The sequence below is a fragment of the Trachypithecus francoisi genome, unplaced genomic scaffold, assembly GCF_009764315.1.
Source record: "Trachypithecus francoisi isolate TF-2019V2 unplaced genomic scaffold, Tfra_2.0 Lachesis_group13, whole genome shotgun sequence".
NCBI classification, from domain to species: Eukaryota; Metazoa; Chordata; class Mammalia; order Primates; family Cercopithecidae; genus Trachypithecus; species Trachypithecus francoisi.
This window is the reverse complement of record NW_022681458.1, coordinates 31,422,693-31,445,164: the sequence shown is the minus strand read 5'-3', so window position 1 is coordinate 31,445,164 and position 22,472 is coordinate 31,422,693. Positions and strand designations below refer to the sequence as shown.

At 37.3% G+C, this 22,472-nt stretch overlaps 1 protein-coding gene across 3 annotated transcripts in view; it reads left to right on the top strand.

Moving 5' to 3' along the window:
* Nucleotides 1-22,472, top strand: part of UNC80 (unc-80 homolog, NALCN channel complex subunit) — a 229,458-nt gene that overhangs the window by 8,025 nt on the left and 198,961 nt on the right. For all 3 annotated transcript variants that reach the window (XM_033230431.1, XM_033230433.1, XM_033230432.1), the window contains exons 5-7: nucleotides 6,258-6,381; nucleotides 9,841-9,914; nucleotides 13,407-13,546. In XM_033230431.1, the coding sequence (XP_033086322.1) occupies nucleotides 6,258-6,381; nucleotides 9,841-9,914; nucleotides 13,407-13,546 (338 nt within the window). The remainder of the gene's footprint in view (nucleotides 1-6,257; nucleotides 6,382-9,840; nucleotides 9,915-13,406; nucleotides 13,547-22,472) is intronic.

The following is a 22,472-nucleotide window of genomic DNA, read 5'->3' as shown; positions in this document are numbered from 1 at the left end:
GCCCCAAAAAGATGTTTATATGTTGACAAATATCACCTGGAAAAATGTGGGAATATAGGAGTGCCCAGGGTGGCTGTAATTTTATTTTTAAGACATGGATGGGAGTCTAAGTTTTGGAAACAGATAAGCCTGTATTTGAATCCAGTGCCTACTGCGCTCTATAGGAGATTGTGCAAATAATTTCTATAAACCTCCGTTTTCTCAAGTATGAATTGGACCTAAGAATAAATTTATACGGCATTGTGAAGATTGAACAAGTTATAGTATTTAACCTGATACAAAGAAAGTCATTAACAAATGTTAGTTGTCTTTGGTGTTGGTATTTTATTGCTGCTGGTATTATGTATTATTAGTAGAAAAGAAGCAAGGTCTCTTTTCAGGAGAGACTACTCAAATAATTGGAAAAGCTGGCTGAAGATCCTCATGTTTAACTTATAGCTTGGGAATGGAGCATTTATAAAGGAGTAAGACAATTCATACAAAATACGACACAGTGGTTGATATACATAAACAATTATTGGTGATATTAACATTTTTATATTATTATATTATCATTATAGTTTCATCATTTTGTCATTGCTGTGAGGAAAGCATTGTTCTTGATGCTGTAGAGAATAAAAAGTATTCATTTGATAATTTTTGCCATAAGGCCTTTTCTGCTTGAGAGATATCTGTTTTTTTCAAGTTGTTGGGGAATGTACAATCTCTAGATCAGGATTTCTCGGTCTTGGCACTGTTGGCATTTGGGGCCAGATAATTCTTTGTTGTGGGACACTGTTCAGTGCATTGTAGGATATTTAGTAGAGTCTCTGGCCTCCATCCATTAGATGCCAGTAACACCCTATTGCCCCTGAGTTGTGCCAACCACAGATGACTCCAAATGTTGCCAAATGTTCACAGATGGGTGTGTGGAAGGGAATTGGTCCTGACTAAGAGCCACTGCCTTACATCTTTCATTTGCCTGCCGTTATCAGGCTCTGTTGGAGCCTGTCGTCTTTCCCTACCCATGTAAACTTCCCCTCACCAGCATCATTAACATCCTTTTATCCCTATGCTTCTTTGCAGTTGCCTTTCATGACTCCAACTCCAGATCAAGACCAAAATTCACATTTTCTATCCCTACCCAGAAATCTGCATGCTGCTGGGGAAACCACACAACCATCCAGACTAATGTTTCTGCAACACCGTGGTCTCTAAACCCAGTGTGCTGCGCTGCCCCGCTTGTCAGTTCTTTCCTTGATTTTCCTCCTCAGGTTCCCACTCAGCACTTAGTGTTGCAGGATGGGGCTTGTATAAGACATGGTCCTGTAGGAGGCGTGGGAGGCCAAAATTTAATCAAAGCATGAACCCATGCCTCCATATCCTCACCTCCCATTTATTTACTCTTCAATCTCTTATTCTTGCTTCTATTTGCCTCTGTTATGTGACAGAATATTTTCACTATCATTTCTAATTTTTACAACTACCCACAGGGATGTGTATATCTTTTCTCCATTTTACCAGAAGGGAAATTCAGGTCCATAGAGATAATGGGAAAGATTGTGAGTAACCAAGATGGAATTCAAACCCAATCCCATCTGATTTTCTATAAAACTACAGTTTTTTAGGTTTCTATACCAGAGGATTTTTTTGTTTTCTTTTTTTTTTCACTCAGGTCATGAACAACCTCTGAGTTGTTGAATCTAATCTCTATTTGCAGCCCTCATTTCATTAAACCTCAGCTGCATTTGAAACTACCATCATGCCCTTTTCTTTCAGTTCGCATGATGACACCACACCCTTCTGGTTCTTCTTGCATCTCTGACTCTGTCTGCTCTATCTCTATTGAGAGCTCATCTTTTTTGTCTGCCCCTTTAACATTGGGGTTCTCCAGAGATGCATTCTTCACACTTTGTTCTTTTCACTCTCCTTTCTCCTAGGAAGACTTCCTTCGGCTTCATTTACCATGTGTGCCCTGCATGCTGAGGTCACCTAATTATACATTTCAAATCCAGGCTCCTATCTTTGCCTGTTAGACTAAATTGTCAAATGACTTTTCCAAACAGATAATCCATGGGAAATTCAAACTGCACCTGTAATGAGCCCCATCCCAAGATTCTATATTTTAGATAATGGATGTATTCACAAAAACTCAAACTACCTTTCACTATCCCTCATCCTTACTTGCACATTCCACTAATCGCAGAGTCCTACTCATTTGTTCTCCTAAATATTTCCCAAATTTATTACATATTTTTCATTCCTACTTAACTACCTTAAACCAAGCTTTTATCATATCTTACATGGACTGTTTACTTGGACCACTTTCTTGCTAGATGCAGTCTCCTGGCTTGTCTCATAAAATCTAACCTCAACACCAAGGTGACCTATCAAAAATGTAGACAATATCACCAACATACTTAAAATAATTCGGTGATTTCTCATCATACAGAGAGTACAACTCCAGCTTCTTAGTCTGGTAAACTGGGCCCTCTATGACCTGTCTGACTACTTCTCCTGTCTGTGAACTCCAGATGTTTGAAGTCTCCCCAAGAACATAGCAGATCTTTTCTCATGTTGGTCTTGCTGACTGGAATGCCCTCATACCTCACTTCTCTTTCTAGAAAACTCCTACTTATCCTTTAGGACTTCATTTGAGATCCATCTTTCCCTCTTTCTCTACTTCCATAATATTCTAGGTACAGGTTTATTTTTATACTTTGTTTATTATCATCTCTTTATGTGGCTGTCTTCCCCGTTAGATTCTAAATGGTCTGTTTGTAGGAATTATCATTGCACCCATGATAACTAACATAGTATCTGTGTTTAATAGGTATTTAAATAATATTAAGTGAATAAATTAGTTCACTAATTTGTAAATAAACCTAATATAAATGACTAATGCTTTTGCAATATAGTGTATTATTCAATGCATATTTTATATTCTTTTAATTTATAATTAGCTCAAATAGTTTATATAAAATTCATAGTCTGAAAATCCTGTGAAATATATTATTAATTTTAGATCAAATTTAATTTTATCAGTGAAAAATGATGAATGTTTGTTAAACTAAGGCATCTTCTTTAAATATGGTATCAACGTTGTCATGATTTTGTCATGTTCACTTATTTTTTCAACAAATACTTATCAAGTGCCTGCTATATGCTAACTACTGTTCAATGTACTGGAGAAACAGCAAGAAATAAAACAAAAAGTAAGCCCTTCAGGGGATTTTAACAAAATCCATATGTGTAAAGTAAACAACTTTAAAATGGAACTTAAAATAATAGTTGTTTCTTTAAATCTCTCTAAGCTACTAGTAAATACATTCAGAATTGCTTTATGACATCATGGAAACAGGTTCTCAGTGAAAGCAAGAAAAGTATCTGAAATGTGGGGATATTACCTCTACATGTGCTTACATTTCTGGCTTTTCTCAGGACCTTCTAGACTACCTGCTTCACAACTGTTTGGATGATAAAGCGTGTCCTCTCCAGTTGTTGAGTTTCTGCTTGTGTATGTATACATAGCATTGTGTGTTCCATTAAAAGAAACTCTAGAAGAGACATTAGAGGCCCTGAGTTTATACATTCATCCAAGTTAGGAAGACTTACAAAGGAAGATACCAACACAAGAGAAGGCCACAGGTGCTACAGGCATTCAGGTCCGAAGAGTGATTGGATTTATTTGGAGAAGGTAAAACAAGTTCAATTGATGAACATATTAGTTTGGTATTGTATTGATGATGTTGAGGAAATGCACAGAAGAAGGAGATCTCAACTTATATTCAAGAAATATACAATCTACTTGGAGATGTATCAAGTAAAACAAAATAATGGCCATGACCATCAGTGAGTGCTGTGTCATGCTAACAGATCAGATGTTAAAGCCCAGGATTTCAGTACAAGAGAGATCACTCCCTGCTGCAGTTTCCACTGGAATTTTACTTGTGTTAAGATTTCTCATGAGAAACATGGAAAAGGACTGAGCTCAGAAACTAATAAATCATTAAAACAAGGTCAATTGAGGTTTCGTTTCCTGTATTTGTGGAGACAAATCTAGTAAGATTTGCTTAATGTTACTTTCCTGTTTCTACATACAATACCACGCAGACTTCGTCGTGTCCATTCCAAGGGAATTTGGGTTACTCTCCTCTTAACTTCACAGCTGTCTAACTGCTTACTTGGTATCTCTAGCTTAATGTTTAACAGAGATCTCAAACTTAACATGTCTAAAACCAGGCTTCTGAAATCCCCAAATCTGCTCCTACTTCATCTTACGTATCTTTCTTAATTGCAAAGCCAAAAATCCTTGACATCTTTTTCTCTCACACTCCACATCCAGACAATTAGCAATTTCTGTAAGTTGTATCTTCAAAATGCATTGAGAATCTACCACTTATCATTTTGCCCTCTATTAGTACCCCTGTCTAATCATCTTTCACCTAGATGATAACAATAGCTTCCAAAATAGTCTCTTCTTTCACTGTTGCCCTTTCTCAAACTATTTTCAACAGCCTGAGTGAACCTATTAAAATATACATCCAATCATGTCACTCTGCTACTTGAAACCTTCCAGTGGCTTCCCATCTTAATAATTGCTAAAGTCCTTATCAAGACCTATCAGGCAGTATATTATCTGGCACTCAATGACTTCTCCAATTTTTTTTCTACTTTTCTCACATTCACCTGACTCTGGGCACACAATCTCTTGGCTATTTCTGAACACACTAGGCACATTTAGGGCCTTTGTGTTTGCTGATCCTCTTTCATGGAATACTTTTCCTGGAGATAGCTACATGACAGCTCCTTCATTTCATTCAGAACTTTACTCAAATGTCACTTTCTCAATAAGGCTTCACCTGATTCTCTGGTCTAAAATGACAACACTTTGTCTGAGACAGCCCTTCACTTCCTCTCTACACTATGAACAGAGATTTTTGTATGCCTTGTTCACTGTTGTATTTAAAACCTAGAATAGTACCGGGTATATGGTAGGTGTTCTATAAATATTTACAGAATATATGCAGAATGAATTTAACCAAATGCTTTATGTGCTTTTCTAATACTCCACAGAGAATTCTAGAGACTTTCCTATTGTGGGAACTGTGTGGCTGTGTTGCCAAGTGGTGACAGAATCTCAGGCTAGCCTTTAGGTTTCTTTTTACTAGGTACAGAGTTGCTTTTCTTTTTCTATTTTTCCAGTTGCTTCTGAATTCTTTTCCTTCAATCTCAATGGTTTTCAACCCCAGTTATGTGTGAGAGTCATCAGGGGGATATTAGAACATCTCACAGGATTCTAATTTAATGGGTCTGGGTAGGAAAGGTAAGTGATACCTAGGCCACTTAGATTTAAAAGCTCCCCTGGTGATTATAATATGCAAGCTGGGGTTGCAAATCACTGCTGTAAGTGAGTTCCTGGGTCTCAGATGTATTCGTTAATCTGTGATCACATACTCTACTTCTATCTTTACACTGTTTTGAGAGACTGAGGTGTTTAAGATATAATCTCAGAATGTCACATATTTGTACTTATACAATATGATAGCAGAGGATATGCTCTTGAAAGATACTTTGAATCACAGATAAATTGAGTGAGTATGGGTAATAAAGTCAGCCCTATTCAGCAAGTATTTATTGAGTATCTGTTGTGTACCCAGTTCCTAATGCTGTTAAACATTGTGATGATGCTCAAGGCTGAGAGGGAAGGAGGATGCTTGATTTATCCTTGCCCTCAAGAAATTAAAGGTTGTTAAGAAGACAACATTACAAAATAATACACTATGAAAGGTCAAATTATATGTGCCTATTTCCCTAAAATGTAAAAAAAGAGATGGACTGGATAATAGAATGTCAAAATAGCCAGTATCTGAGTATTTTGCCTTATGAGGGAGAAATAAGGACAACTAAATAATTAAGAGGAATGATAATAATAACCAAAGTGAAGAGATCTGCCAAGACTCTTGAAATAAACAAGTTTCAACCACTACAAACACAAAACTATAGTTTGTGTATTCCATGCTTTGCCCAAAGCTATGTTTTGATTGGTCATTAGTTTTGGATAAAGCAGACAACTGGGATTTTCATAGTAATTGCAGTGATAACTTTGGGTCATTGGTTTACTCTAGAAACATTCCTCTGACTGATGAGAGAAGGTTTGGCAGATAAATCCACTCTGAAAATACCCTTATGAATGATATTAATGCTTGCATTGATTGGTCCCTTTAAGCAGTTGTTACATGTCAGTTATTGGACATAGATCTTCTCTTCCCCCCTAGGAATCTGACCTCACCTTCCGTCTGGCCAGTGGGCTTGTCATATGGCAGCCCATGTGGGAACACAGACAGCCTGAAGTCTCTGGCTTCACCGCACTGGTGAAGCCCATCAGGAACATCATTACAGGTTTGTAACTTGGACACTCAGTGGGACAGTTTTAGCAGATTCCCTCACACGTAGTAGTTAGAGTGATGGGATAATTTGCCTCTAAGAAGTCAAAAAGAAGCAAATATCTCCATGGAGTTATTTAAGTGTCCTGAAATAGGGCTTATTCACATGAGGAAAAACTACTCTGAATCAAGAGCATGGACTTTGGGCAATTCATTTAGACTTCCTGCTCCTCAGCTTCTTCATCTGTAAACTGAGAATGTAAATATCATATTAATACTAGTTACAAGATTGTTCCGAGGAATGGAGCTAATATATGTAAAACTGCTTAAAAGAATGTCTGGCACATAGTAAGTGGCAGCTGCGATTATTATTATTATCATTATTATGTTATCATCATCATCATGGTAAATGGAATAGAGGCTCCTTAACAAAAATCATCTTAGTGTTGTATTGCTATCTAAGCATTTCTCTTTAGGAATTGTCTAATGACATAGTCCCATTGTTCAATTGTAGAAAGAACACAACATGATAGATTGAAAAGTGCATGGCAGGCTCACACTATCTATCTCTAAATCTCTAAATCTATCTCTTACTATTTATATAACCTAACTTTACTAAGCACTTCCATGTATGTAAAATTGAGGTGATAATGCCACCTTATAGGGCTTTTTAGTAAGAAGTAAATGAGAGTGCATTAAGTGCCTGCTTTATAGTAAGTGCTTAATAAATTCTGGTCTTCTATTCTCAACTCTATTTTTAGCATTAATAATGAAATTTAAAAAGAAATAAATTGTGTGGAAAATCTACAGAAGCATATACATACATACATATATATTTTTAAAATATACCACACACACACATATATAATTTGCTTTATTCATAAGGGTTTTGTGCAGATAATAAACAATCTTTTTTATTAATATCTAAGCTATAATTTAACACATATATAAAAACTACTAAGAAACCATGTCCCTCCATGGAAGTACTTGGGCTATTTACCTCACCCTCCTTTTGTTTCTGGATGATATTCACAGTGGGTTTCTTTTCCCTTTGCCTGATGCCTGTGGACTTGAAGCAGTACCCAGCATCTGAGGGGAAATTAGACTCAGCTTAGACAGCATGGCCAGAAGAAAAAGCAATGGCACGTGGTGACCTTGATAAATCACCTTCCTTCTCAGCACCAGTTTACTCACAGTTTGAATGAGACATTGCCATCTTAGTTTCCCGCTGTTCCTGGTCCTCAGGTAAAGATGTAACTGATTTGAATTTTACCTCCAGGACAGCTTAATGTAATAGTTAAAGCACAGACTCTAAAGTCAGTCTGGGCTATAACCTTCATGCAAGGGTCAAGTGACCTTGGGCAAGTTTAACTCACTGTATCTTAGTTTCTTCCCCTGTAAAATTGGGATAATAATATGGTAGTATTGTTGAGTATTTTAAGGGTTAAATGAGTTATAGTTTTGTTCCACATAACAACATTTTGGTCAATGACTGTGTGTACGACAGTGGTCCCATAAAATCATAATGGAGGTGAAAAACTCCTGTCACCTGGTGGTTTCATAGCCATGGTAACACAGTGCAAGGCATTACTCATGTATTTGTGGTGATGCTGGTTCAAACAAACCTACTGCACTGCCTGTTTTATAAAAGTATAGCCCATACAATTATATGCAGCACATAATACTTTATAATAATAACTGACAACTATATAACTGGTTTATGTATTTACTATACCATACTTTTAATTGTTATTTTAGAGTATATTTCTTCTACTCCTACTATCCATTTTTATTATTTTAAAAAAGTTAACTGTAAAACAATCTTAGGCAGATCTCTTAGGAGATGTTCCAGAAGAAGGCATTGTTATCATAAAAGATGACAATTCCATGTGTGGTATTGCCCCTGAAGAGCTTCCTTTGGGACAAGACATGAAGGTGGAAGACAGTGATACAGATGATCTTGATGCCGGGTAGGCCTAGGCTAATGTGTGTGTTTGTGTCTTGTTCTTAACCAAAAATGAGGATGCCTGGCACATAGTGAGTAAGCAGTCGCTGCACTTGTTTTAAAACAAAAAAGTTGGCCGGGCGCAGTGGCTCACACCTGTAATCCCAGCACTTTGGGAGGCTGAGGTGGGTGGATCACCTGAGGTCAGGAGTTCGAGACCAGCCTGACCCACACGGAAAAGCCCCATCTGTACTAAAAATACAAAATTAGCTGGGCTTGGTGGTGCATACCTATAATCCTAGCTATTTGAGAAGGCTGAGGCAGGAGAATTGCTTGAACCTGGGAGGTGGAGGTTGCATTGAGCCGAGATCACGCCATTGCACTCCAGCCTGGGCAACAAGAGCAAAACTCCGTCTCAAAAAAAAAATTTTTTTTTAAATCAAATAAATATGTAAGAGTATAAAACAAGTATATAAAAACCATAAAATACACTTTTGTACTTTTTAATACATACTATACATACTACATGCTAGTATATGTAGCAATATATACTATAAAATATATTAAAAGTATAAAAGATAAAAATATATAAATAAAAGTAAATAAATATATAAATTTATAAATATATGACTATATTAAAAAGCTTATAGAATAGTTAGAAAGAAATTAAATATTTTTGTGCAGCTGTATGATGTATTTATTTTAAGCTTAGTATTATTACAAAAGAGTCAAAAAGTTTAAAAAACTAAAAAGTTTATAAAGTAAAAAAGTTATAGTAAGCTAAAGTTAATTTATTATTAAAGAATAAAAACTTTTTAAAAATAAATTTAGCAAAGCCTTCATATTCACTCACTACTCACTCACTGACTCACCCAGAGCAACACCCATTCTTGCAAGCTCCATTCATGGTAAGTGCTCTATATAGGTGTATAATTTGTTATCTTTTATACCGTATTTTTACTGTATATTTTCTGTGTTTAGATACACAAATGCCATTGTGTTATGATTGCCTACAGGATTCAATACAGTAATGTACCATACAGGTTTGCAGCCTAGAAGCGCTAGGCTATGTAATATAGCCTAGATGTGTGGGTGGCTATACCACCTAGGTTTGTGTAAGTAAACTCTATGATGTTTGCACAATGATGAAATTGCCTAACAACACCTTTGTCAGAAAGTATCTTTGTCCTTAAGTGATGCATGACTGTATATGTAAAATGCTTAGAGAACTTTGTATATATAAGGTGCTGAGTAGGTGTTAACTATTATTGATATTTTTAGTATTGCCACTTTTTAGCACCTTAACTTACTGAGTCAGACTGAAGAGATGAATATCCACATTGATAACCAAAAAAATGCTAAGATTTTTGAATTGGTTATTTGAATTTATCTTACAATATGCATTAATGTCTTCTTTTAAAGTAATAATGTTCTATTAAAATAGCTTTTCTATTTGAAAATGAAATGCACTTATGAAATAAAAAGAACTTATAACCTTATAAAACGGTGGAACTTCTTCCATCTTTTCAGCTAAGAGAAGTTCTCCTATCAACAGTCAAAACCGGACCTGTGAATCGCCAAATCAAGATGCAAGACACTTAGAGGTTAGTTTATTATAATCATAAGAAGGGAGGCAGTAAGTCCTTGGACATAGTATAGTGTGAAGGTAAAGACATGATTTCTAGAATCGTACTACCAGGCTCAAAGCCACTCCTCCTTTCTGAATGTGCAACTTTTAACAGCCTCAGGTTTTTTATCAGTTGTGTATGAAAATTAATTTTCTGTATCTCCCCAAAGCATGGAGGTGTGGAAACAAGACAATATACGACTAGTATTTTATCTCAGTGCTTAGTGTGTAATGAGTTGTGCTTTATCTCAGTGGCTTACATGTAACACTCAATGTTAGTTATCATTACATCCCAGATTAAATAACATATCACCTTGTTCTCAATTATTGAATCCTCTAATGTTTGTTAAGTAACTCTAAGGTAGGTAGAATAATGCTGCCGGAGGTCAGGAAGAGGGAATTGGAAGGAGTTATAAGATAGTCCTACCCCTTAAGGAATTTTAAAGTTTAATGAGGGGTCAAGACTAACCCACATAAAACAGAAGATGCAAAATATGATATAAGATGCAGAATATAATTCAGTGCAAATTTGTCATGTTTGATCAAGAAAAGAAAGAAATGAAGGCCAGAGTAATTGAAAGCTACATAGAAATCAATACTACCATTAACTTGTGGCATTAAATGAACTGCTTTGACTTTCAATTCAACATGTGCAAAGTGAAACTTGCTGCCTTCCATCAAAATTGGATCCTCTTTCCAACTGCTACTACTGCCAGGAAGATTATCACTCTTTTTACCCTCCAATCTGGAAATTTTGGAGTCCTATTACATCTACCATTTACTGAGCAATTACTAAGTACAGACACTGTGATTTATATGCTGTAAGATGTATATATTTTTCACATTTAACATATTTGAAATTGAGTATTCTTGACAATCTTTGGCCTTTTATAATCTCCCTACTGGTAGCTGTCTTGATATGGTTGTAATTCTTGTGCAGCATGAATTTGGTCATTTCCAGCATCTAAATTTGCATCATCAGGGTCAGTGGATTATAGGCATATGTCAGAGGGAATAGTGGAGAAGTATTTCAAGAGATAACACTTTTGATATAGAGGAGGTTATTCTTTGGAAAAACTCAAATATTAACAATTCAGGGTTGAAAATTTTAAATGTGAAGTAGTTTTAGGAATACCTACCCCAATTTATTTCACTTATACTTTCCTCTTACATATACACAGGGTGGAAATATAATAAAACAGCTGTGCCTAAATAGATGTAAAATAGCTCTTTCAACAAGTATACAATTAAAAATCCCCAATGATAGAAGTAAAATGTCCTAGTTTAATTAATAGGGTATTTTTTTCTTAACGTTACATAAAATAATGGTGTGTCTTCTAAATGATGACATCTTAGATACAATGAAATATATACATCTCATATTATGTTATACTTAATCCTCTTGATTTGATTTCCTGCTAAGTCATATTGCCTTCTTTTCTTTATGTTGCTCAGATGTTTTCTTTATTCTTTATGTCCACTGCTATCCTCTAAATCCAGGCCCTCATAACTAAATTGCAGTTGAACCTACCTAATTGAATTTTCTACTTCTAGACTGTTCTTCTTTGCATAAATACCACTAATAGTTACTGACTAATTTCCTAATATATCATTTATTTATTAACTCATCATTCCACGTAAGGCATTTTATGCAAGTGCCATCCTTTTATCATGTCCCTTTCTCCTTAGGAACCTATAGTGGATCCTATTGAAGACCAAATTCCTCTCCCTGTTTTTTTGTGCCTCCCACCACTTGGCACCACCTTTGTTAAGTAACCCTGTCTCTGATTATCCCTTCAGTCAGTTATCTATTATCTCTAACTTACAGTGCCTGCTCATTTTAGCCTCCAAATCCTTGCTCAGATTGTTTCCTCTAACTAGAATCTTCTCTTTCCTTCATTTAAATTTTATCCTTTTAAGGACCAGTCAATTAGTCTAAGCCTGCACTGTCCAATATGATAGCCTCTAGGCCCGTGTGGCTATTGAACACTTGAAATACAGCTAGTCTAAATTGAGAGTGTAGAATGTACAGCGGATTTTGAAAATGTAGTATAAAATAGAGTGTAGACTTGGCGCAGTGGCTCATACCTGTAATTCCAGCACTTTAGGAGGCTTAGGCAGGCAGATAGCTTGAGCCCAGGAGTTTGAGACCAGCCTGGGCAATATGGCAAAACTGTGTCTCTACTAAAAATAGAAAAATTAGCGGGGCATAGTGGCACACGCCTGTAGTCCCAGCTACTTGGGAATCTAAGTGGAGAGGATCACCCAAACCTGGGACATGGAGGTTGCAATGAGTCATGATCACACCACTGCACTCTGAATTGGGTAAGTGAGACCCTGTCTTAAAAAAAAAAAAAAAAAAAAGTAAACATCTTAATAATTTTTGTATTGATTCTATGTTGAAATGATAATTAGGGGTCAAAAAGAATATATTATTAAAAACAATTTCACCTGTTCATTTTCATTGTTTTTAATGTGGCCTCTACAGAATTTAAAATCAGATATGTGGCTGTTTGTGGCTTGCATTATATTTATATTGGACATGTTTCTCTGACCTATACTTACCTGTCTTGAGACATAACTGTAAGCTCATGAGTTTAAGGGTCAGATTCATCTAATTTTTTAAATCTCTCAAATCACCTAACATGAGGCACAGATAGTATGCTTATGCTAAAGAATTTTATGGTCAAGTTCAGAAGACTTAATTCATGGAATTTCTAGCTGTATTTGTCTCTGTCCATCATGGTTGAATAATGCCTTATTTTGGTGTGTAAAAGTTAAAATTGTAAGGGCTAACCTTCCAGATAGATTGTTGAGGGTCTTTATACTTTAGTAAAGAATTTCACCTATAGTATCTATGGAAAAATACCTCACATTACCTGGGCAGAATTACATTTATCAGCTAAATGTAATTAAAATAAGCTACCTGGTAACAGAACTGCTGAATGTGTACTTATAAATCAGAATAAAGGTCATTGTGTCTGATTAGGAAAGTATATTGCATCTCTCCGCTGATGAATGAAGAAAAAAGTTAACCTTGCACTTCTGTTCTCATGTTCTGGCTTCAATTTGATTAGCTCCTACTAACCTAGTGCTTCTATTTTAGCCTCATGCTTCCATTCAGTTCACCTTAGTATGATGAATTCTTGATGTGTAACTCTCCTGTAGATACTGGGTATGGAGATGAAAAAGAAAATAATTAAGAACAAAATGAAACAAAATATATGAAATTACTTTGCTTGATGCTTGAAATGACACAGGTGATCCCTAGAAGTCTGTTTCTGTTCTCTCTGAGACAAAATCAAAATCCCTTGACCCATAATATCATAATTAACTATGGTGAAAAAACCCATATATGGAACCATGTTGTAGTATGGTAGCTAATTCTAGAAGATATAGCTACAGGGAAAACAAAAAAAAAACAACAAGTAAAAAACAAAACCTAATCTGCTATCTCTACCTCCAAAAGGGACTCCAGGTGGTTTGTGAAACATTCCAGTCAGATTCCATCTCACCCAAGGCCACCATTTCAGGCTGCCACCGAGGAAACTCCTTTGATGGAAGTCTGTCTTCCCAAACTTCCCAGGAAAGAGGCCCATCACATTCCAGGTACCTGATTGCAATGTTAGGGACAAAATGTGTCGCTGGTCACCAAAAATCAAATATGCATTTTTAACTACTTTTATAGCCTCTGTTCCTTACAATACGTATTTGCATAATATGTGTATACATATTCTTGGTCAAGGTATAATTAATAATTGTAGAAATATGCTATGAATGGCTCCCTTTTAAACAAACTAGGGCAAAAGTGGAAAGAAGCTTCTAATTTAATGAGCTGTCTGAATTAGATATCAGTTAAAATGTTTAAGTGCAGAACTCAAATGATTTTATCAGAAGATTATGTTGCAGAGATGTTAAAGGATCTGTTTTAATATATAAGGATATTTTATACCGCTAGATCCTTGTATTAAAATTAGTGCTTCTAAATTATATAGGAATTTAAAAGTCTATTCTTTGTAAATATTCTAACCCTACCCCTGTTATTTGGTGTACATAGTGAATTTGCTTACAAACACCTTCCCCAGAAACAAGAAATAGTCTATTTATTCTTGTTCCCTGTTGAAATTACGGACACCTGGAGTCATGAGGTTTGACACTCCACCTATGGGGCAAGAGCTCCTAGGACCATTTGTATATCCCTACTTTCAAATAAAATTATAGCCTAGTAATGTATAGTATTTTAAAAAGGAACATTTTTAAGACTAGTTTTACTGAGATGTAACTTATATACTATAAAATTAACCTATTTTAAGTTTACAGTTTGATATGGTTTGGCTGTGCCCCACTAAATCTCAACTTGAATTGTATCTCCCAGAATTCCCATGTGTTGTGGGAGGGACCCAGGGGGAGGTAATCGAATCATGGGGGCTGGTCTTTCCCATGCTATTCTCATGATAGTGAGTAAGTCTCACGAGATCTGATAGGTTTATCAGGGGTTTCCGTTTTTGCCTCTTCTTCATTTTTCTTTTGCCACCACCATGTAAGAAGTGCCTTTCACCTCCCACCATGATTCTGAGGCCTTTCCAGCCATGTGGAAAGGTAACTCCAATTAAACCTATTTATGTTCCCAGTTTCGGGTATTTATCAGCAGCATGAAAACAAACTAATATAGTAAATTAGTACCAGTAGAGTGGGGCATTGCTGAAAAGATACCCAAAAATGTGGGAGCAACTTTGGAACTGGGTAACAGGTGGAGATGGAACAGTTTGAAGGGCTCAGAAGAAGACAGGGAAATGTGGGAAAGTTTGGAACTTCCTAGAGACTTGTTGAATGGCTTTGCCCAAAATGCTGATAGCGACATAGACAATAAAACCAGGCTGAGGTGGTCTCAGATGGAGACGAGGAACTTGTAGGGCACTGGAGCAAAAGTGACTCTTGTTATGTTTTAGCAGAGACTGGTGGCATTTTGCCCCTGCCCTAGAGATTTATGGAACTTTGAACTTGAGAGAGATGATTTAGGTTATCTGGTGGAAGAAATTTCTCAGCAGCAAAGCATTCAAGAGGTGACTTGGGTACGGTAAAAGGCATTCAGTTTTAAAAGGGAAACAGAGCACAAAAGTTCAGAAAATGTGCAACTTGACTATGCAACAGAAAAGAAAAACCCATTTTATGGGGAGAAATTCAAGCCAACTGCAGAAATTTGCATAAGTAAGGAGCAAGGAGCCTAATGTTAATCCCCAAGACCATGGGGAAAATGTCTCCAAGTTATGTCAGAGACCTTCACAGCAGCCCCTCCTATCACAGGCCCAGAGGCCCAGGAGGAAAAAGTAGTCGCGTGGGCTGGGCCCAGGGTTCTCGTGCTGTGTGCAGCCGAGGAACTTGGTGCTGTGGGTCCCAGCTGCTCCAGCTGTGGCTGAAAGGGGCCAATGTGCAGCTCAAGATGTGACTTCAGAGGGTGGAAGCCCTAAGTCTTGGCAGCTTCCATATGGTGTTGAGCCTGCAGGTGCACAGAAGTCAAGAATTGAGGTTTGGGAACCTCCATCTAGATTTCAGAAGATATACAGAAACACCTGGATGCCCAGGCAAAAGTTTGCTGCAGGTCCAGGGCCGTCATGGAGAACCTCTGCTAGCACAGTGTGGAAGGGAAATGTGGGGTTAGAGGCCCCACACAGAGTCCCTAGTGGAGTGCTGCCAGGTGGAGCTGTGAGAAGAGGGCCACCATCCTCCAGACCCCAGAATGGTAGATCCACTGACAGCTTGGATCATGCGCCTGAAAAAGCCACAGACACTCAACACCAGCCTGTGAAAGCAGCCAGGAGGGAGGCTGTACCCTGCAAAGCCACAGGGGTGTAGCTGCCCAAGACCATGGGAAACCACCTCTTGCATCAGCATAACCTGGATGTGAGGCCTGGAGTTAAAGGAGATCATTTTGGAGCTTTGACGTTTGACAGTCCCGCTGGACTTTGGACTTGCATGCCCCCTGTAGCCCCTTTGTTTTGGCCAATTTCTCCCATTTGAAATGGCTATATTTACCCAATACCTCTACCTCCATTGTATCGAGGAAGTAACTAACTTGCTTTTGATTTTATAGGCTCATAAGCGGAAGGGACTTGCCTTGTCTCAGATGAGACTTTGGACTGTGGACTTTTGGGTTAATGCTGAAATGAGTTAAGACTCTGGGGGACTATTGGGAAGGCATGGTTGTTTTTGAAATGTGAGGACATGAGACTCGGAGGGGCCAGGGGTGGAATTATATGGTTTGGCTGTGTCCCCACTAAATCTCAACTTGAATTGTATCTCCCAGAATTCCCATATATTGTGGGAGAGACCCATGGGGAGATAATCGAATCATGAGGGCCGGTTTTTCCCATGCTATTCTCATAATAAGTCTCAGTGAATAAGTCTCACGAGATCTGATGGGTTTATCAGTGGTTTCCGCTTTTGCTGCTTCTTCATTTTTCTCTTGCTGCCACCATGTAAGAAGTGCCTTTCACATCCTGCCATGATTCTGAGGCCTCCCCAGCCATGTGGAACTGTAAGTCCAATTAAACCTCTTTGTATTCCCAGTTTCAGGTATTTCTTTATCAACAGCATGAAAACAAACTAATATACAGTTTAATGACTTTTAGTAAATTTACAGAATTGTGCAACTACCACTACAATCCAATTTAAGAACATTTTCATCACCCAAAAATGTCCCTTGTGCCCATCCCTTGTGTCACTCCCATTCCCACACCCAGCCCCAGGTGACTACTAATATACTTTTTATTTCTATTGGATTGCATTTCTAGACATTTCATATAAATGGATTCATACATTCTGTGGCCTTTTGAATCTGGCTTCTTTCACTTAGCATAACGTTTTTGAGATTTACCCACATTATAGCATGTATTAGTAATTCATTCCTTTCTATTGTTAAATACTCTTTTTTTCTTTATTTCTTCTAAAAAATAAAAAAATAAAAACCAGACACATGTGCAGAATGTGCAGGTTTGTTACATAGCTATATGAGTGCCATGATGGTTTGCTGCACCTGTTGACCTGCCCCCTAAGTTCCCTCACCTCATCCCCAATCCCACAACAGGCCCTGGTGTGTGTTGTTCCTCCTCTGTGTCCATGTGTTCTCAATGTTCTACTCCCACTTATGAATGAGAGCATGTGGTGTTTGGTTTTCTGTTCCTGTGTTAGTTTGCTGAGGATGATGGCTTCCAGCTTCATCCATGTCCCTGCAAAGCACATGATCTCTTTCCTTTTTATGGCTGCATAGTATTCTATGGTATATATGTACCACATTTTCTTTATCCAGTCTATCATTGATGGGCATTTGGGTTAGTTCCATGTCTTTGCTATTGTAAATAGTGCTGCACTAAACATATATGTGCATGTGTCTTTATCTTCCTCTGGGTATATACCCAGTAATGGGAGTGCTTGGTCAAATGGTATTTCTGGTTCTAGATCTTTGAGGAATCACCATGCTATCTTCCACAATGGTCAAACTAATTTACATTCTTACCAACAGTGTAAAAGCATTCCTATTTCTCCACAGCCTCACCAGCATCTATTGTTTCCTGACTTTTTGATAATTGCCTTTCTGACTGGCATGATATGGTATCTCATTGTGGTTTTGATTTGCATTTCTCTGATGATGATCAGTGATGTTGAGCTTTTTTTCATATGATTGTCAGCTGTGTAAATGTCTTCTTTTGAGAAATGTCTGTTCATATCCTTTGCCCACTTTTTGATGGACTTGTTTGTTTTTTTTTTCTTGTAAATATGTTTAACTTCCTTGTAAATTCTGGATATTAGACTTTTGTTAGATGGATTGATTGGAAAAATTTTCTCCCATTCTGTAGGTTGCCTGTTCACTCTGATGATAGTTTCTTTTGCTATGCAGAAGCCCTTTAGTTTAATTAGATCCCATTTGTCAATATTGGCTTTTGTTGCAATTGCTTTTGGCATTTTAGTCATGAATTAGTTGCCCATGCGTGTGTCCCAAATGGTACTGCCTAGGTTTTCTTCTAGGGTTTTTATGGTTTTGGGTTTTACATTTAAGTCTTTAATCGATCTTGAGTTAATTTTTGTATAAGGTACAAGAAAGGAGTCCAGTTGTAGTTTTCTACATTTGGCTAGCCAGTTTTGCCAGCACTATTTACTAAATAGGAGATCCTTTCCCCATAGCTTGTTTTTATAAGGTTTGTTGAAGATCAGATGGTTGTAGATGTGTGATGTTATTTCTGAGGTCTCTGTTCTGCTCCATTGCTCTATATGTCTGTTTTGTTCCATGCTCTTTTGGTTACTGTAACCTTGTAGTATAGTTTGAAGTCAGGTAGTGTGATGCCTCCAGCTTTGTTGTTTTTGCACAAGATTGTCTTGGCTATACGGGTCTCCTTTGATGCTTCTTTGATACCATATAAAATTTAAAATAAATTTTAAATTTAATTTATTGTAAACTCATTATTTTATTTAAAAAAATAAATTAAGTTTTTTTTTTTCTAATTCTGTGAAGAACGTCAATGGTAGTTTGATGGGAATAGCATTGGATCTATAAATTACTTTGGGTAGTATGGCCATTTTCATGATATCGATTCTTCCTATTCAGGAGGATGGAATGTTTTTCCACTTGTTTGTGTCCTCTTTTATTTCCCTGAGCAGTGGTTTGCAGTTCTCCTTGAAAAGGTCCTTCACATCCCTTGTTAGCTGTATTTCTAGGTATTTTATTATCTTTGTAGCAATTGTGAATGGGAGTTCATTCATGATTTGACTCTCTGCTTGCCTATTGTTGGTGTAAAGGAATGCTTGTCATTTTTGCACATTGATTTTGTAAACTGAGACTTTGCTGAAGTTGCTTATCAGTTCAAGAAGTTTTCGGGCTGAGATGACAGGGTTTTCTACATAACAATCATGTTGTCTATAAATTTGAGACAACTTGACTTCCTCTCTTCCTATTTTAATACCCTTTATTTCTTTCTCTTGCCTTATTGCCCTGGCTGTAACTTCCAATACTATGTTGAATAGGAGTGGTGAGAGAGGGCATCCTTATCTTGTACCGGTTTTCAAAGAGAATGCTTCCAGCTTTTGCCCATTCAATAGGATATTGGCTATGGGTTTGTCATAAACAGCTCTTATTATTTTGACACATATTCCATTAATACCTAGGTATTGAGAATTTTTAACATGAAGAGATGTTGGGTTTTATCAAAGGTCTTTTCTGTGGCTATTCAGATAATCACGTGCTTTTTGTCTTTAGTTCTGTTTATGTGATAAATTATGTTTATTGATGTGCATATGTTGAACCAACCTTGCTTTCCAGGGATGAAGCCAACTTGGTCATGGTGGATACCTTTTTTGATGTGCTGCTGGATTTGGTTTGCCAGTATTGTATTGAGGATTTTTGCATCAATGTTCATCAGGGATATTGGCCTGATATTTTTTGTTGTTGTGTCTCTTCCTGGTATTGGTATCAGGATGATGCTGGCTTCATAAAATGAATTAGGGAGGAATCCCTCCTTTTTAATTGTTTGGAATAATTTCAGAAAGAATGGTACCAGCTCTTCTTTGTATTTCTGGCAGAATTCAGCTGTGAATCCATCTGGTCCTGGGCTTTTTTTGGTTGGTAGGCTATTAATTACTGCCTCAATTTCAGAGATTGTTATTGGCCTATTCAGGGATTCAGCTTCTTCCTGGTTTAGTCTTGGTAGGGTATATGCATCCAGGAATTTATCCCTTTCTTCTATATTTTCTAATTTATTTGCATAGATGTGTTTACAGTATTCTCTGATGGTAGTTTGCATTTCTGTGGGGTCATTGGTGATATCCCCTTTATCATTTTTTACTGTGTCTATTTGATTCTTATCTCTCTTCTTCTTTATTAGTCTAGTTAGTGGTCTATTTGTTTTGTTAATTAAAAAAAAAAAAAGCTCCTGGATTTATCAATTTCTTTTGGAGAGTTTTTCATGTCCCTATCTCCTTCAGTTCTTCCCTGATCTTAGTTATTTCTTGTCTTCTGCTAGTTTTTGGATTAGTTTGTTCTTGCCTTTCTAGCTCTTTTAATTGTGATGTTAGCATGTCGATTTGAGATATTTTTAGCTTTCTGAAGTGGATATTTAGTGCTATAAATTTCCCTCTTAACACTGCTTTAGCTATGTCCCAGAGATTCTGGTACGTTGTCTCTTTGTTCTCATTGGTTTCAAATAACTTCTTGATTTCCGCCTTAATTTCATTATTTACCCAGGAGTCATTCAGGAGCAATTTTCAATGTTCAGTTTTCATGAAATCATGTGGTTGTGAGTGAGTTTCTTAATCCCAATTCCTAATTTGATTACACTGTGGTCTGTGAGACTGTTTGTTATGATTTCATTTCTATTGCATTTGCTGAGGAGTATTTTACTTCTAATTATGTAGTTGATTTTAGAATGAGTGCCATGTGGCACTGAGAAGAATGTATATTCTGTTGATTTGGGGTAGAGAGTTCCGTAGACATCTACTAGGTCCACTTGATTTCGAGTTTAGTTCAAGCCCTGAATATCCTTGTTAATTTTCTATCTCATTGATCTGTCTAATACTGACATTGGGGTGTTAAAGTCTCCCACTGTTATTGTTTGGGAGTCTAAGTCTCTTTGTAAGTCTCCAAGAACTTGTTTTATGAATCTGGGTGCTCCTGTATTGGGTGCATATGTATTTAAAATAGCTCTTCCTGTTGAATTGTTCCTTTTACCATTATGTAATGCCCTTCTTTGGCTTTGTTGACCTTTGTTGGTTTAAAGTCTGTTTTGTCAGAGATTAGGATTGCAACCCCTGCTTTTTTTTTTTTTTGACAGAATCTTCCTCTGTTGTCCAGGCTGGAGTGCAGTGGCATAATCTCGGCCCACTGCAATCTCTGACTTTTGGATTCAAGCAATTCTCCTGCCTCAGCCTCCCAAGTAGCTGTGATTACAGGTGCCCCCCACCATGCCTGACTAATTTTTGTATTTTTAGTAGAGACGGGGTTTCACCATGTTGGCCAGGCTGGTCTTGAACTCCAGACCTTGTGATCTGCCCACCTTGACCTCCCAAAGTGCTGGGATTACAGGTGTGATCCACCATGCCTGGCCAACTCCTGCTTTTTTTTTTTTTTAATTTTTATTTATTTATTTATTTTTTACTTTCCATTTGCTTAGTAAATTTTCCTCCATCCCTGTATTTTGAGCCTATGTGTGTCTTGCATGTGGGATGGGTCTCTTGAATACAACACAGAGGTGGGTCTTGACTTCTTATCCAATTTGCCAGTCTGTGTCTTTTAATTGGGGCATATAGCCCATTTACATTTAAGGTTCGTATTGTTATGTGTGAATTTGATCTTGTGATCGTGATGGTACTTGTTTATTTTGCACATTAGTTGATGCAGTTTCTTTGTAGTGTCATTGGTCTTTATATTTTGGTGTGTTTTTTCAGTGGCTGGTACCGGTTTTTCCTTTCCATATTTAGTGCTTCTCTCAGGAGCTCTTGCAGGTCAGGCCTGTGGTAACTAAATCCCTCAGCATTTGCTTGTCTGGAAAAGATTTTATTTCTTCTTCGCTTATTATGCTTAGTTTGGCTGGATATGAAATTTGGGGTTGAAAATTCTTATAAGAATGTCGAGTATTTGCCCCGATCTCTTCTGTCTTGTAGGGTTTCTACTGAGAGGTCCGCTGTTAGTCTGATGGGCCTGCCTTTGTAGGTGAACTGGCCTTTCTCTCTGGCTGCCCTCAACAGTTTTTCCTTCATTTTGACCTTGGGGTATCTGATGATGTGTCTTGGGGTTGATCTTCTCATGGAAGATCTTAATGGTGTTCTCTGTATTTCCTGAATTTGCATGTTGGCCTCTCTTGCTAGGTTGGGGAAGTTCTCCTGGATAATATCCCAAAGTATGTTTTCCAGCTTGTTTCCATTCTCCCCATCTCCTTCTGGTACTCCAATCAATCATTAAGTTCAGTCTTTTTATGAAGTCTCGCATTTCTTGGAGGCTTTGTTCATTCCTTTTCATTCTTTTTTCTCTATTCTTGTCTGCATGTCTTATTTCAGTAAGGTAGTCTTCAAACTCTGATATCATTTCTTCCACTTTGTCGATTCGGCTGTTGATACTTGTGTGTGCTTCATGAGGTTCTCATTTTGTGTTTTTGAGTTCCATCAGGTTGTTTATGTTCCTCTCTAAAGTGGTTATTCTAGTTAGCAATTCCTCCAACCTTTTATCAAGGTTCTTTGCTTCTTTGCATTGCATTAGAACATGCTCCTTTAGCTCAGTGTAGTTTTTTATTACCCATCTTCTGAAGCCTACTTCTGTCAATTCAACCATTTGATCCTCCATCCAGTTCTGTGCCCTTGATGGAGAGATGTTGTGATCATTTGGAGGAGAAGAGGCACTCTGGCTTTTTGGGTTTTCAGCATTTTTTGGTTGATTCTTTCTCATCTTCGTGAGTTTGTCTAGTTTCCGTCTTTGAGGCTGTTGACCCTTGGATGGGGTTTTTGTTGGGGCCTTTTTGTTGTTGTTCTTGTTGATGCTGTTGTTGCTTTCTGCTTG